At 51.4% G+C, this 13,685-nt stretch overlaps 1 protein-coding gene across 1 annotated transcript; it reads left to right on the forward strand.

The window, feature by feature from the left end:
• Positions 1-83: 83 nt before the first annotated feature.
• WDR73 (WD repeat domain 73) lies at positions 84-11,994 on the forward strand. The gene is made up of 8 exons (XM_088140405.1): positions 84-230; positions 1,726-1,793; positions 3,218-3,306; positions 4,664-4,752; positions 5,569-5,636; positions 7,558-7,722; positions 8,756-9,124; positions 10,731-11,994. Exons 1-8 carry the CDS (start codon positions 175-177, stop codon positions 11,012-11,014), a joined length of 1,188 nt encoding a protein of 395 aa, XP_087996531.1. The 5' UTR covers positions 84-174; the 3' UTR covers positions 11,015-11,994.
• Positions 11,995-13,685: the final 1,691 nt, after the last annotated feature.

The raw sequence follows: 13,685 nt of genomic DNA on the forward strand, positions 1-13,685 counted from the left end.
CGGCTCGCGCGCGCCCCCTGCCGCCCAGGCCTGGCCCGGCCAGCGCGGGGCGGGGCGGATCTTCCGTTTCCCCGCCTCGGAATTCCTAGGAAGAGAAGACGTCACTCGCTCTATCGAACGCCCGCGGGGGGGGGCGCTCACGTGGCCGGCGCCGCCGCTCCCTTCCGCGCGGCGATGGAGGAGGAAGAGGAGGAGGAGGAGGAAGCATGGTTGATGGAGTCCCTGAGGCTGTGAGTCGCCTGCCCTGGCCGGGGGTGGGGGGCTGCAGCCCCATCCTCCCCAGCCAGCCCCCGCCTCCAAGCCCCGGCCTGCCCCGGCTGATGGGAGTTGTAGTCCCACGCCTCTGGCCGTGGGAAGGGGCTTTGCGCCCTCGCGCCCGGGAGGGAGGGGCCCTTGGCTGGATGCGAAGCCGCCCCTCCTCCCAGCCCGCCCCCCGCCTCCCTCCCCCCCCCGTGACTGCAGCCCCTTCATTTTAGCCCACGGGGGATCTTGTTTCCGGGATCCACCGGCCTCGGATCCCTCTGCGACCCTTTCTGCGGGGAGCCATGCGGACGCCGCCGCGAGAAAGAAGGGAAAGGTTGGGGGGGTCGTGGGGGGGTGGCGTTCCGCCACTGGCCTTTGCCATTGCACTGGCCTAGTGTTTCTCCAGCTTGGCCACTTTGAGATGGGTGGACTTCGACTCCCAGAATTCCCCAGCCAGCCCCAGCCCCAGCTGGCTGGGGAATTCTGGGAGTCGAAGTCCACCCATCTGAAAGTGGCCAAGCTGGAGAAACCCTGCAATAACCATTGCAATGTCATTGGATTGTCACCCCAATAAATAGGATGCCCCCAAAACACACCACTGGTGCTGCTCCCAGCCAGCGCACAAGCAGGTCAGGCGCAAGCCGGCCTTCGCACCCCCTGCCAAGCTTGACTAGCCTGCACCTCCCTCCATTTTCTGCCCTGCCAATCTAGCTTGTTGGTTTGCTGATTAAGTGCCACCAAGTTGGCATCGACCCTTCGTGGCCACCTGGGCAGGTTTTCTCATGACAAGCCTTGTTGGTTAGGTCATGGCTTATGGAAGTATCGTGTGAGCTCAGAAAAGTGTTGTGCGAGCCCAGGGACCAGTTTGAAGGGTTTTGTGGGCTCCACCAGTTGTCTTCCAACCATGAGTCTTGAGTTGGTGTGTTCCATCCACTGACTCTGCTTTTGTGATGGCCTGTGTGTCATTGCCCTGTGCAGACTACCCCAAGGGTACCAACAGAAGAGAGTCTCTGTTGCTCAGGGTTGAACTGTAGAGTCCTTGGGGTTCTCTGAGCTTGGCAGTTTTCTTGCAGACGTTTCGTTACCCGGCTAGGAAGTGAGACCAGAACACCTCCTTGCCAGCAATCAACACCCAGATAAGCAGAGATTAGCACCAGACAAACAAGCAGTAAACAACAGCCTAATCAAGGAACTACCAAGGAGAATCCCCCCCCCAACACTGGCAGAGCAAGCTACTACCAGTATATGTAAACAGGGGGCAAACCCCACACGCACTGGCACTGATGATGTTACCTAGTTGGGTCATGAAACATCTGCAGGAAAGCCACCAAGCTCACGGACTCTACAACCCCAAGGCTTGCAGGGCCAGGCCAGGCACTCCTGCTTCAAGCTCAAGTGAGGGTTGCAGCCTTCGGTGGGTCTGAGAGTGGGGCAGACCATTCACCCTTCTTCTGAATATGCACCCCGATTCGTCTCGCTTAGATACAATGACCTCCATCAGTTTGAGCTTCCCGGGCCCACCAGAGTCATCGAGTGGACGGGAGACCAGCGTGAGTGGCAGTGCGTTGCCCTTCAGGGCTTGGCCTGGATGAGTTAGGAGCAGCTGCTGCGGGGGGGGGGCGTCCTGAGGAGGGGGCGTTTTCCTGGGCTCCGCATTTCCACAACACTGAGTGGGATCAGGACCCTTCCTTTTCATCTGAGACAGCTGCCAGCCCCTCTGGGTAGGGCAGACCATGAAATCACCTCGGCAGGAAGGCTAAAACTACTTGTATTGAGATGGGTTATGATAACCCGCCAACTGTGCCCAGCTTGCTGGTACCCGGAAGGGAAGAGGTCGAAGAGCCGAGTGGATAAGGAGGATGGGTGCCAGCCGACCTCTTCTGCACCCAGTGCCAGGATGGGAGCATGAGTTACCTCCTGAGGCCTTGGGCTGTCCTCCAAGCAGGGGAGGTCAAAACCTGCAAGATGGCACGTGTCCTTACAAGAGGCTTCGACTGGGACACTGCACCTGCCATCTTGCAAATTTTGACCCACCCCTGTGGACACCCCAGCTTCCAAGACTGAGAAGGATTGGCTGAGAGGCCAGGGTTTCTGTCCTCAAGACCGAAAGAGATGCATCAAGGCCGTGGGGTTGAGCCTGAAACCACCCCAGTTGCATGGCCTGGCAGAATACCCAAGATGTACCCATGGTAATTTGATCAACGGTAGGAATGGGCAGTGATGAGGAAACCTGAGAAAAGGCCTGGGTCTGGATCAGGCCAATGACCCGGTCACCTGATGGCCAACCAGATACACCCAGAAGCTTGCAGAGATGGACATCATCTTCCCTTGTGATTTCCCAGCAACCGGGGTTTCAGGTCGACTCCCCCAAATTCTGGCAGACCAGTAACCAGACTGAACCTGTGGCGTTTTGCAGCAGGTATGGGGGTGCACGCCACGCCTTTTGGCACCCCCTTAAAGGAGTCCCACTTTTTCTGGCCTGTATTGTGGAGAACTGGGAAGATGATGGTCACGTTCAGGTACATAAAGGGGAAGCTGCAAGGAAGAGGGTTAAAAGCTTTGGTTCATGGCCACAGAACGGAGGGCCAGAATAATAGATGTGAATTTCAGCTGCCTAGGTCAAATATAAGGAGAAAGCTTCCTGATGGCAAGATCTGTACCACAGGAACAGTTTCCCAACAGAGGTGGTGGGTTCTCCACCTCTGGAGGTTTTTAAGAATCTTTAGAGGAGAGTTTAAGAATTTTCATTGGTTTCCCTGCACTCTGCGGAGAACTAGACAAGATGATCCTCTTCCAACTCTACAATTCTAAGATTTTATTCTAATGCATGGCACTTATATCAGAGCTGGATGAAACATTGCACCCGTGGGGTGGGTGGGGAGGAGGCTGAAAGAAAAAGTGTGGGTCACCGGTAGGGTGGCATTCTTGCCTGATGACGTTGCAACCCTGAGGTGGTCTGTGATTCCGTCTTCAGGCATCTGTGTAGCTGGATATGGGGACGGGGGCAGGAACGAAATTCTGCAGCTCCTTCTGCCTCTGAGGCTCCTCGCGAAGCAGAATAAGGTAAGGTAGAAGTGACCCTGGGAAGGTGGTCCGCAAGGTAGTGGGTCTCCAGTGCAAAACTGTCCTGTGGAACTCACTGCCACTAGATGTAGGGACTGCTGTCCCCAACATGTAGATGTAGACGTAGATGTCCCTCTAAACATCTACATGTGGGGACTGGATAAATTCACCCAGGATAAGGAACCCAATTTCTGGATTTGCGTAATACCCACATCATGAGCTAACCAAGCGGTCGAATAACTTGCAAAGGTACAACATGACAAAAGTCAAATTTAACCAAGTCTGGCTTGTTGAGCAAGTGGCAGCTCGAAAACCAGGTCTCGAACTCAACCTGTTAAGTGTGTTTCATGAACTGAGCGGTGAGGGATTGCTGCTTATTTATGAATTTAATTTATAGCCTACCCAATCCCAAACAACTCTGGCTGCTGTCAGCTAAAAACTCGCTTATTAAAAGAATATGAAGCAGACCAGAACAAGCGAGGTGGAAAAGCAACGTTGGAGGAGAGCCTAGAATTTTTTAAAAGAAATAAAGGAAAAATGAATATCTGTGCTGATGCTGCTGGTCATCGAGCTGACCTTTGCTGATCTTGGAAAAAATAAGCAGATATTTGAGCAATAAGTTGATTAGATGGGTCAAAACCACAGGAGTCTCCGGGTTAAGAATACCCAGGTTACAGACGACCCATAGTTAAGAACAGAGCCTATTGTAGCAAAACTTGAGTTAAATACACAGTGATTTGAGTTAAGTACACAATGGTCCGAGTTCATTACACAATACTATTTATAGTATTACACAATAATACTGTTCCGGCTTATGTACAAATCCAACTTAAGGACAGACCTTGGGGACGGAACTCATTCTTAAATTGGGGACTCCCTGTGCAAGAAATGAGTTTCACACTAGACATCAGGAGGAAGTTCCTGGCTGCGAGAGCTGTCAGCCCAGGGCTGCTGCACGAAGAGATGAGTTCTCCCTTCTGGAGGTCTTCACCTGGATGGTCGTGCATCGGAGATGCTCTAGAGATCCTGCGGGGAGGACTAGATGACCTCTACCCTGATTCTAAGTTAAAAAGTGGCCAGGAGTTTAACTTGTCTTGAAGAACCTTTTACTAGCTAGTGGTTTCCACTGGTAGCAGGCCAACCTCCCTTTTATAAAATCAGGGGAGGCGCAGAAGCCGAGAGCTATTCACACCTGACCTGGGCTACCTACAGGTCCAATAACCCGAGTCAGCGTGATGGCTGATGGGAGCTGTAATCCTCGCCTTTGGAGAGTATCAGGTTGGGATGCTGGCTAAGCTTGGGGTGGAACTTCTAAGTGCAAACTGTCTTCTACGAGTGGATCCTTGCACTTTTTCAGGGTTTATGTCCAGAGAGAGATTTCAAGGTTGAGCGGGGTGGAATGTGCGATCGCCCTGTGTACGGGCTGAAACACGTCCCAGGAAGCAGGTAGGTGGGTTCAGATGTTGCCTTGCTGATGACTTAAGTGGGGTTAGGAGGGCCTAAAGGGAAAAGCCAAAACAGTATTGGAAACAAACATTACTGGCCCTTAGACGGCCAACGTGAGCGCTACCCTGGGCCAGAAATACGGTGGAACACGCTGATGAGTTTTGCACATTGCACACAGCCACGACGTGGTTGGTGGGACTTTGATTATTAGGGTCTGAAGCATTCAGGATGCTAACCATGGTTCAGGGGCGCACAGCCCGAACCTCCATGGCCCCGTGTGAGTCCAGCAGACCCCACGTGGTCTCTCTGGTGCCCCTTCAGAAGGGTCACCAAATCCTAAGGTTTCACATGACAGAAGTGAGAAATCATTAAGCAGATAAGTCAGGTTCCCAGAGTATGCTGAAATCGAAGCTCAACGTTCGCTTCACATGTTTCTGAATAATACTGGCCTGCATGCTGGTGGCCGTCTACTGCATCGTGGCCTGAGGAACTCATTGCCACAAGATGTGAGGATGGTCTCCAGCTTGGATGGCTTTCAGAGATATGCGTCCAAACAAAAACCCACGTTGGGTTTTAGTGGGATGGCGTGGGTCGCCCACTGTGTTCAGACGAGAGCTGAGTTCCCACCAACATCCTGACCCACCAACCACCCAACCCAGTTTAGCTTCGTTTAGAGCATTGTTCAAAGCAGAGCAGCAAACAATCTCATTCTTTTATGTGATTAAGATCAAATCAAGCCCAGGGGCTAGTGTCATTGTGCATGTTGTGATGTCATTGTGCAAACAACGTATGCTGCTTCTTGATTTGTGCTTTCAGCTTGCTGGTGACCAGTGGCCCGCCGGACAGTGCGCTGCAGGTCTGGCGCATGGAACCAGATGAAACAGGTGTGTGAGCAGAAACTGCTCAACTAGGTTTGCCTGTTCGTTTGTTTCAACTTCAGGACAGCCAAACCCCGCTCATAGTTTGGGGGGCAAGGACTAAAACCAAATGTTCTCTCCTAGACAGATAACCCCGTGGGGGTAACAGGTAGCCACTGGGTCAGGCTAATGAAGGCTTCTCATGTTGCCCCCCTCGTGGGGGCCAGCTGGGGGCCTTTTCATCGCCTTCCTCACCCCCAAGTATCCCTTCTCCTGGTTATCCACAGGCCTTTGCCTTCCAGAGCTTTTATGGTCCTCGGCGGGACCCAGGAGAGGCGACTGGTGTCTGTGTGTGAGATCTCTTTGGCTAGCTAACTAACAGCTAACTAAATGGCTAATGCCATTTTCTCCTTCAAGTGCTTAACCTCCAACATAAACTAACCAGGTGGATTCAGCTAGGCCAACAGGATAACGCCCCCTCCCAAAAAAACCAGGTTAAAACTAATGTTGGGTGACTGCTTCTGCAAGCGACCCATCGCGCCAGCCAGTCTCAGCGTCTGTGCTAAAAAGGCCCCAGCAGAGCCAGACGCCTCTTTCTGCTGCCCTTTCCCACTGGCAGAGCGCGTCCGAGAGGATCTCTGCCACCTTTCTCCGCCTGGCATCCTTGAGCCCCCCAGAATCTGCCCAGAAGGGGGCCCGGGGGGTGGGTGGAGGGATAGCCACAGATCCAGAGAAGACACAGACGTGCTTTGCCAACCAAAGTGAATTTTATCGATCTGCAGAGACTGTTCGAGTGAATCATTTTTGCCCTTCGTGTCTTATCTCTTCTATGTGTGGGCGGCTGTGATTTCTAAACTATGTGCCTACCTGAACATTTAATATTTATCCCCAGTGCTCCCTGAAGCTCCTTAATTTCCAATCCTTTCTCTCCCTCTGTTATCCAGGCAGTTGCTGAACTTAATCACTGAGCTTTGAGATACTAACTCCTTCCTTTTCACTTCACTATCTCAGCCTGTTCTGTGATAAAGAGGGCAGGGTAACCCTTCCCCAAGGCCTCCTGGGAATCCCACACCTGAGTTGCGCTGCTGTGCTCTGTGGCGGCTGCCGGGCTCCCCTTCCAGCATGGTTGGGATTTTATTGATTCATTACAAATGCTTCTGTGCTGCTTGAATCATAGGACCTGAAGCAGCTTCCGGCAGAGTGCAAACCATAAACCAGGGTTTCTCAACCTTGGCCACTTTAAGATGGGTGGACTTCAACTCCCAGAATTCCCCAGCTGGCAATTCTGGGAGTTGAAGTCTATACCTTTTAAAGTGGCGAAGGTTGCAAAACGCTGGCATAAACCATGCTAATTCTATGGGTTTTGAAGGAATATATGGTTGAGTGAAATTGAATAAGAGCCACTTTTTAAAAAGCTTCCTGAATGCTTTGCACATCGCGCATCCCTCCTCCTCCATTGATGTTCTTTCTGTTCTGGCATTTTTGGCCACCTGACTCCCTTGAACAGTGTTTCTCGACCTTGGCCACTTTAAGACGGGTGGACTTCAACTCCCAGAATTCCCCAGCCAGCCATGGCTGGCTGGGGAATTCTGGGAGTTGAAGTCCACCCGTCTTAAAGTGGCCAAGGTCGAGAAACACGCCCTTGAGGACACAATCAGCATCTCCAGTTGGCCAGACAGAAACAGAAACGCCTCTTCCTCCCTAACTTGCCCCTTATAAATCTTGACCAGAGCAAACCTGCCAGCCCACCAGTGCCTGGACAGGGAGGCTGGCACTTTCCTTAGATGCCAGTGTGATTTCAGCCGGGCACCCAGCAGAATACCAAGGAAAAAAGGCCAAGCCTTGATCTCTTAAGGCAGAAGAAGTGGGGAAAAGTGGTGCTTTGGAGGGTGGATGGAAACGAAGCCTCCTGGAAATCCGCCTTATTTCTTCCTCTCGTCGTCCCCAGATGTGATTAAGCTCCTGAGCGTCATCTCTCCCACAAAGACTGAGGGGTGTCCCTGGTCCAAAATTGCCACCGGCTGTGGCAAGCCTGCCCGCGTCCTCCACGGGCCGCGAATCTGCAATCTCCAAATGACGGAAATTGAATCGGGGCGAACTCTTTATGCGGCAGGTAGGCGGGTTGGTTGAAAACCCTCTCCAAAATCCTGGGGGTCCCTTTCTTAGGAAGAGGGTTTCCCAAAGGGTTAGAAATAGGGAGAGATCCTGATTTTGCTTATTTTTCCTCCCCTTTTTACTTCTTGCGTAGGAAGGGGAATGGATAGATTTAGCATTAGTAGTCAGTATAAATAGACAAGCATCTAGATCAGTGTTTCTCAGCCTTGGCTGCTTGAAGATGGGTGGACTTCGACTCCCAGAATTCCCTAGCCGGAATTCTGGGAGTTGAAGTCCACCCACGCTGGCTGGGGAATTCTGGGAGTTGAAGTCCACACGTTACCTGGGAAACAGTGGTTTAGACTCTTTCTGAAGGGAGAGGCAATCAAGAACGGGTGCTATTAAATATGTTTTGTGTTGTGCATTTTATATGTTGTATTCTGACATGGCCAAATGGATAAGCAATAAATTAATTGTTATTAAATATGTTTGTGTGTATGTATAACTCCTGGTATTAAAAATGCCAGTCAAAACATCCAGTATGGTTCATTGATTAGATGGATGGATGGTTTGGAATATTTCTGTGCCGTTTTCCGTCAGGTCAAATCTCAACTTGGCTTGCAGCAGGGGATAAATTTTATCCGATCCAATCAGATCCAGTCAATGAAACAAGGGAGAACGGATAAATTAAAAAGGTAGAGGACAAGGAAAACAAAACAATTTGTCCCTAACTTTTACCCAGAGAAAGACCAAAAGGGTAGAAACTCTGCATTTGTTTCTGGGGTGTCTGCGGCAGAGGTCAAAAAGGTCAAGATGACGGCTGCAGCCATGCACCCGAAGCCCTGCCCTTTTTAAAAGGCCTTGTGGGGCGCTTAAAAAGGGGGCAATGGTGTGCTCGCACCTGCCATTTTTACTTCCATCATCCCATCTGGATGCTCTCCTCTGTTTCTTTTAAAAGAACAGATTTGGGGGGCTCCATTCGGCCGCCACTTCCCAGGGACAGATTTCTCTCCAGCTATCTGGGCTCAGCTCTCTCCTCTTCTCTCCTTCAGCCTCCGCCAACCCCGATGAAATTGCCACCCTGGACTTCCTGGACGAAGTCACGGCCGTGGTCTGCAGTACCAAAGGGCAGCTGTTCCTTGCAGACTTCAGGCAACCCCAGGGCCTTCTGGGAGCTCTCGAGGCTCAGACCCCTCGGGCACGGGCAGAGGGGCTAAGCTGGTGTGCAGGAGTTGGCCCTGGAGAGAAGCCCATAGTTGCCCGCCTCTCATCGGGAGGCCTTGTTGTGCTGACGGACCTCAGACGCTCCTCCGACCCCCTGAAAATGGCCCAGTGCTGCATGCCGACCCCTGCTTTCAGTGGGGCAGGCTTCCTGTCGATCAGCTTGGCTCCTGGACTGGGGGACTGCCTGGCAGTGTCAGGTAAGTTGAAGTGGTGCCCAGGGTTGCTATTGCCACTCGCAGCTCTTGCTGCCATCCGCCTTGCGGGCAGAGGTGTTGGCGGGGGTGTGGGGGGTGTACAAAGGGGAGGCCACCCCAAGGAGCAAGTGAAATGAAAAACAGCCTCGATTCGCAGACGGGCTCAGCGGAGTCCAGTTGGCTGAGGGTCGCAACAGGGTTGGGCAAATGGGAGGGTGAACGTAGAGCCTACGTTCGTGAGGCAGAGGCGGCCGCATTCCTGCCCTCGCTTGGAGCAAAACCACATTTTTGGGGAATATGCTGGTGGAGTCGGTCTCTTTCCTGCCTGAAATTCATTTATATATTTGGCAACGTTTATAACCTGCCCCAATAGAAGAAACTGGTGTTTCTCAAGCTTGGCCACTTTAAGAAGTGTGGACTTCCACTCCCAGAATTCCCCAGCCAGTCCATGCTGGCTGGGGAATTCTGGGAGTTGAAGTCCATACCTCTTAAGAGTTGAAAAACACTGATTTAGAGAAACTTAATCTAACCCTCACTCTTGTTTGTCTAAATATTTTCTTCTGTTGGGGCAGGTTATAAAAGAGCCCTCTTTACTTTTTTCTTTAACATACTGTCCAAAACTCATACCAATACGGAGACTAAACTGGGAGTCTTAGAGGCTGTTAATGCATCGGGACCAAATTGTGCGAATTCAGAAAGGTGTTGCAATGGAATCAATTGCTGTTTGACAATTTGGGGCAATTGAAACTTCTCTTCCAATAGCTCAGGTAGTTTAGATCAGTTATAACCTGGTCAGCCTGGCCACGATCTCCAAACACTTTAAAAGGTTTCCCTGCATTTTTCAACCTGGGTTCCCCTCCAAGTGCAGGCTGACATGCAGGTAATGGTCAGAATTATGCTTCCGTCCCAACATCTTCCAAATACGCCCTTAATTCAAGAAAGTAATAAAATGATGGCTAAAAATGGAGCCAAGCCCAGGTACATTTCCTTTTTGCAACCCCCACCCTGTGAGGTAGGCCGACCTGAGCCTGTTCTTAGCCTCCAGAAAATTAGGCCCTAAGTTGCATCTCATGGATGGGCTGGGGGTGGAGAGCTCCCAGGTAGGTGGTCTTTGCTTTTGAACGGAAGTGGCCATTGGCTGAGCACGTGTTTGCTCTTCCTTTGTGCCCCCTCCCCAGACGGAGGAAACGGAGAAGTTGCTGTTCAGCAGTTCTGGACAGGAGGGACTCTGAAGGCCTGATTTGGCCCTGGGCTGAAGGTTGCCCACCCCTAACTTTGTGCAATACGAGAAACACACCAAGTTGGTAGAAAATAAGGAAACGCACTGATTCCTTATAAGCTTTTGGTTTTACTGTCAAACAGCTGTTCCCATTATTTATTAGATTAGATTTATTAGATTGTTATATCCCACCTCTTGTACAGGAGCTCAAGGGAAGATATGTAATGCTCCATTCTCCTACTTTTCCCCACAGCCCTGGGGCCTGGGACTTTGGGTACAATAAAGAGCATGTTTTCACACTGTTCTTTCGCTAATGAGCCACTCCCACCTCGCCGTCTCCCCCTGCACCCTCCCTGTGAAGCATTTACTGGCATTTCTCGCTTCTTCAAGGTTTTGACGGGACCGTTCAGGTCTACAGTACGCACGGCTGGGACTCCTCAGGGCAGGAAGCGAAGCCGGTGTTCATTCACAAAGGGCACGTCTTCGGCACCCCAGGCAAGGATGGGGGCAGTCCGATGGTCACCACCCACAGTTGGCATCCTTGGAAGCCCCAGGCATTGCTCTCGGCTGGAAGCGACGGGTCGCTGCATGTGTGGGACTGGTCTGACCCTCGAGCAAGCGAGCCGTCTGATCTCACGCCCTCTGTCCCCCCTCCCTCGGGGAGCGTCCCCTGAAGTCCCCTGCCATCCCGCCCCTCCACAGCACAGCCTGGGAAAGGAGTCCCTAGATGTAACAGTATGTGGGAATGACCCTGGGAGACAGGAGGAAGAGCCGCAGACTAGGCAACGGTCAGCTAAGTGGCAGCTGAGCGCGCAGAAGGAATGGGGGCATGGCAAGCGTCTCAGAAGGGACCCTCCCCAGTTTCTTGGCCTGGAAAGGAAAGGGGAGGGGAGAGATGTTCTTTCAGACTTGCAGGATTGTTAATGGAACCCTACCATAAAGGTTGAGCTAGTACTTCTGGGTGGACTCCTTGTCTGGACTACCTCACAAGGCTGGCATCAATCTTGCAAGTCTGAAAGAACATCTCTCCCCGCCACTTGCCTTTAACAGGCCAAGACCCTGGGGAGGCTCCCTTCTGAGACCTTTGCCTCGTCCCCGTTCCTTCTGCGGACTCAGCGGCCTCTTACCTGATTTAGTCTGCGGTCCTGCACCACAGGACCAGTGCTGCCTTCTCCCCCCACTCTGACCCCAGTCCATTCAAGAGCAATAGCAAATTTTGCGAAGCGGTTAGCCCAGATCCATGGCTGCTGCTTGTCTCACAACCTGGGGGTGTCCAGGAGCATTGCACGTGTCAGAAAATGTCCGGATGGTGTCACAACTGGGTGACCAAAGCCTGGTGGTTTTAATGCCCTGGTCCTTGTAAAAGGGGTGTGAGGTGGGTCCAGAGTGATAAGCTGCTTCTCGCTCTGATCTTTGGAGGTGCTGACTTCTCCTCCACTATGATTTTGCTGTGACTTTTTTTTAAACTCTGGGTTTTGCTAATCTGCCCTTCCAAGTTGTTTCTTCCAGATCATGAGAGCTTTTATGTTCCACGCTAGGAGGGGTTGGTATTACGTGTCTTCAATTCCTCGCCTACTGTCTTGCGCTCTTGCCCAACTTTTGGAAAACAACAAAAGAGGCGACGTTTTCATAAAGTTGCACGGCCTTGTCTCGCCTTGTGTCTTGCATGCTCCTTGTAACTTGCAGGTCTTTGCTGACACCCTAAGCTGGCTCATGTGCACAAGCGACATGATACCTTTACAGTCCCAGGACAAAATCAGAGGCCGGATGAAGGCCGAGGTCCCAACAAAAGGATCCGTTTCTGCAGGGGCATCCACGGGGGATCAAAAAAGTCAAGTTCTTGAGGTTTTTTGACACCCGCCCCCCCTGCATTTCTGCCACTTGGTCCACCTCTTTTCACCCTGGAACTCTGCTTGGGTTTCTACCCCTTGGCTGGGTTCACACCTGCCGCGCAACCCGGGCAAGGGAAGAGCCCTCGTTGTATTCACGCTGCGCGCAAACCTCAACGGGTGCGAACCTTGGTTGCTTTTTGGTGGCCTTTGGTTGCATGTCACCAGGGTTCAGTGTCTGGTGCAAACTCAGAAAAATGGGTTAATTCAGAAAGAAAATTAAGCCTGTTGTGTGAAACCCAGGCACCTGTTCTTTAATGGCGTTTCATTTCCATAAAGGGCTCAGTTCTCATGCATTCAGGATGCTGTGGGAATGCATTCAAGAAATGTGACATTGCAATATATAAATTTAATGGAAGGAAGGAAGGAAGGAAGGAAGGAAGGAAGGAAGGAAGGAAGGAAGGAAGGAAGGAAGGAAGGAAGGAAGGAAGGAAGGAAGGAAGGAAGGAAGGAAGGAAGGAAGGAAGGAAGGAAGGAAGGAAGGAAGGAAGGAAGGAAGGAAGGAAGGAAGGAAGGAAGGAAGGAAGGAAGGAAGGAAGGAGAGAATGAGAGGGAGGGAGGGAGGGAAAGCACATTGAGAACAACAGAGCCTAAATTTTGTTGGGTCCTTCTTGTCTGTCAAACCAAGATATAAACAGCCACACCTTCGCATATGAATGGAATGACAGCAAGAGAATAAACCCCACATTTAAATATTTCCATTAGAAATCATCCCTTCCATGCTGCGGCTTCCCTTGGGATCTTCTCCCACTGGTGTGCTGAAAGACGCACGTCCAGTTTGGTGGTATTGGAGCTCCAGAGTCGCTGGGAGTCGGGTGGTGCATAAATTTAATACATCATCATCACCATCGTCCTAATCCAGAAGCGTTGACTCTGGAGAAGTGGATCCCGTCAAATACAACATAACTGGGTATCCACATAACAGGCATCCCCCCCCCCAACTGGGCCCCTTTGGGTGCCAGGAGCGGGGTCCAATTGGGTGTCAGTGTCATCCCTTAATTCCCACCCCCAAGAAAAGATGCCACCATCTGGTTCTTCCTAGTCAACAGTGTTGGCATTGCTTCTTCCTTATTGTTGACCTAGAGCAGCAATGAAATGATTGATTGTGGGCACATCTATTCATCTGTCATTTTAGGACAGTGTTTCTCAACCTCGGCCGCTTGAAGATGGGTGGACTTCAACTCCCAGAATTCCCCAGCCAGCCATGCTGGCTGGGGAATTCTGGGAGTTGAAGTCCACCCATCTTCAAGCGGCCGAGGTTGAGAAACACTGTTTTAGAGTGTTGCAGTACTCCTAAATGTGACAACCCCTGGTTTAAGGTATTCTGCAAAGCCAGATAATGGATTATGTAGGATCCAGGGTTAAAACATGACATAGTTAGCCACTAAGTTCATTTGTACCACTGTTTAGATGGTCCAAAATGACACTAATTGGACCAGCAATCTCCATCTCCAGA

This window comes from Python bivittatus, unplaced genomic scaffold (assembly GCF_059951505.1).
Source record: "Python bivittatus isolate LINGU-HERP-01145 unplaced genomic scaffold, Pbiv_v1 ctg000340_np1212, whole genome shotgun sequence".
Taxonomy (NCBI): domain Eukaryota; kingdom Metazoa; phylum Chordata; class Lepidosauria; order Squamata; family Pythonidae; genus Python; species Python bivittatus.

Coding starts and splice junctions, on each gene's coding strand:
- WDR73 (XM_088140405.1), top strand. CDS start 175: ATGGAGGAGGAAGAGGAGGAGGAGGAGGAAGCATGGTTGATGGAGTCC. Junction 1,794..3,217: donor CGAGTGGACGGGAGACCAGC/GTGAGTGGCAGT, acceptor TTCCGTCTTCAG/GCATCTGTGTAGCTGGATAT. Junction 3,307..4,663: donor TCCTCGCGAAGCAGAATAAG/GTAAGGTAGAAG, acceptor GCACTTTTTCAG/GGTTTATGTCCAGAGAGAGA.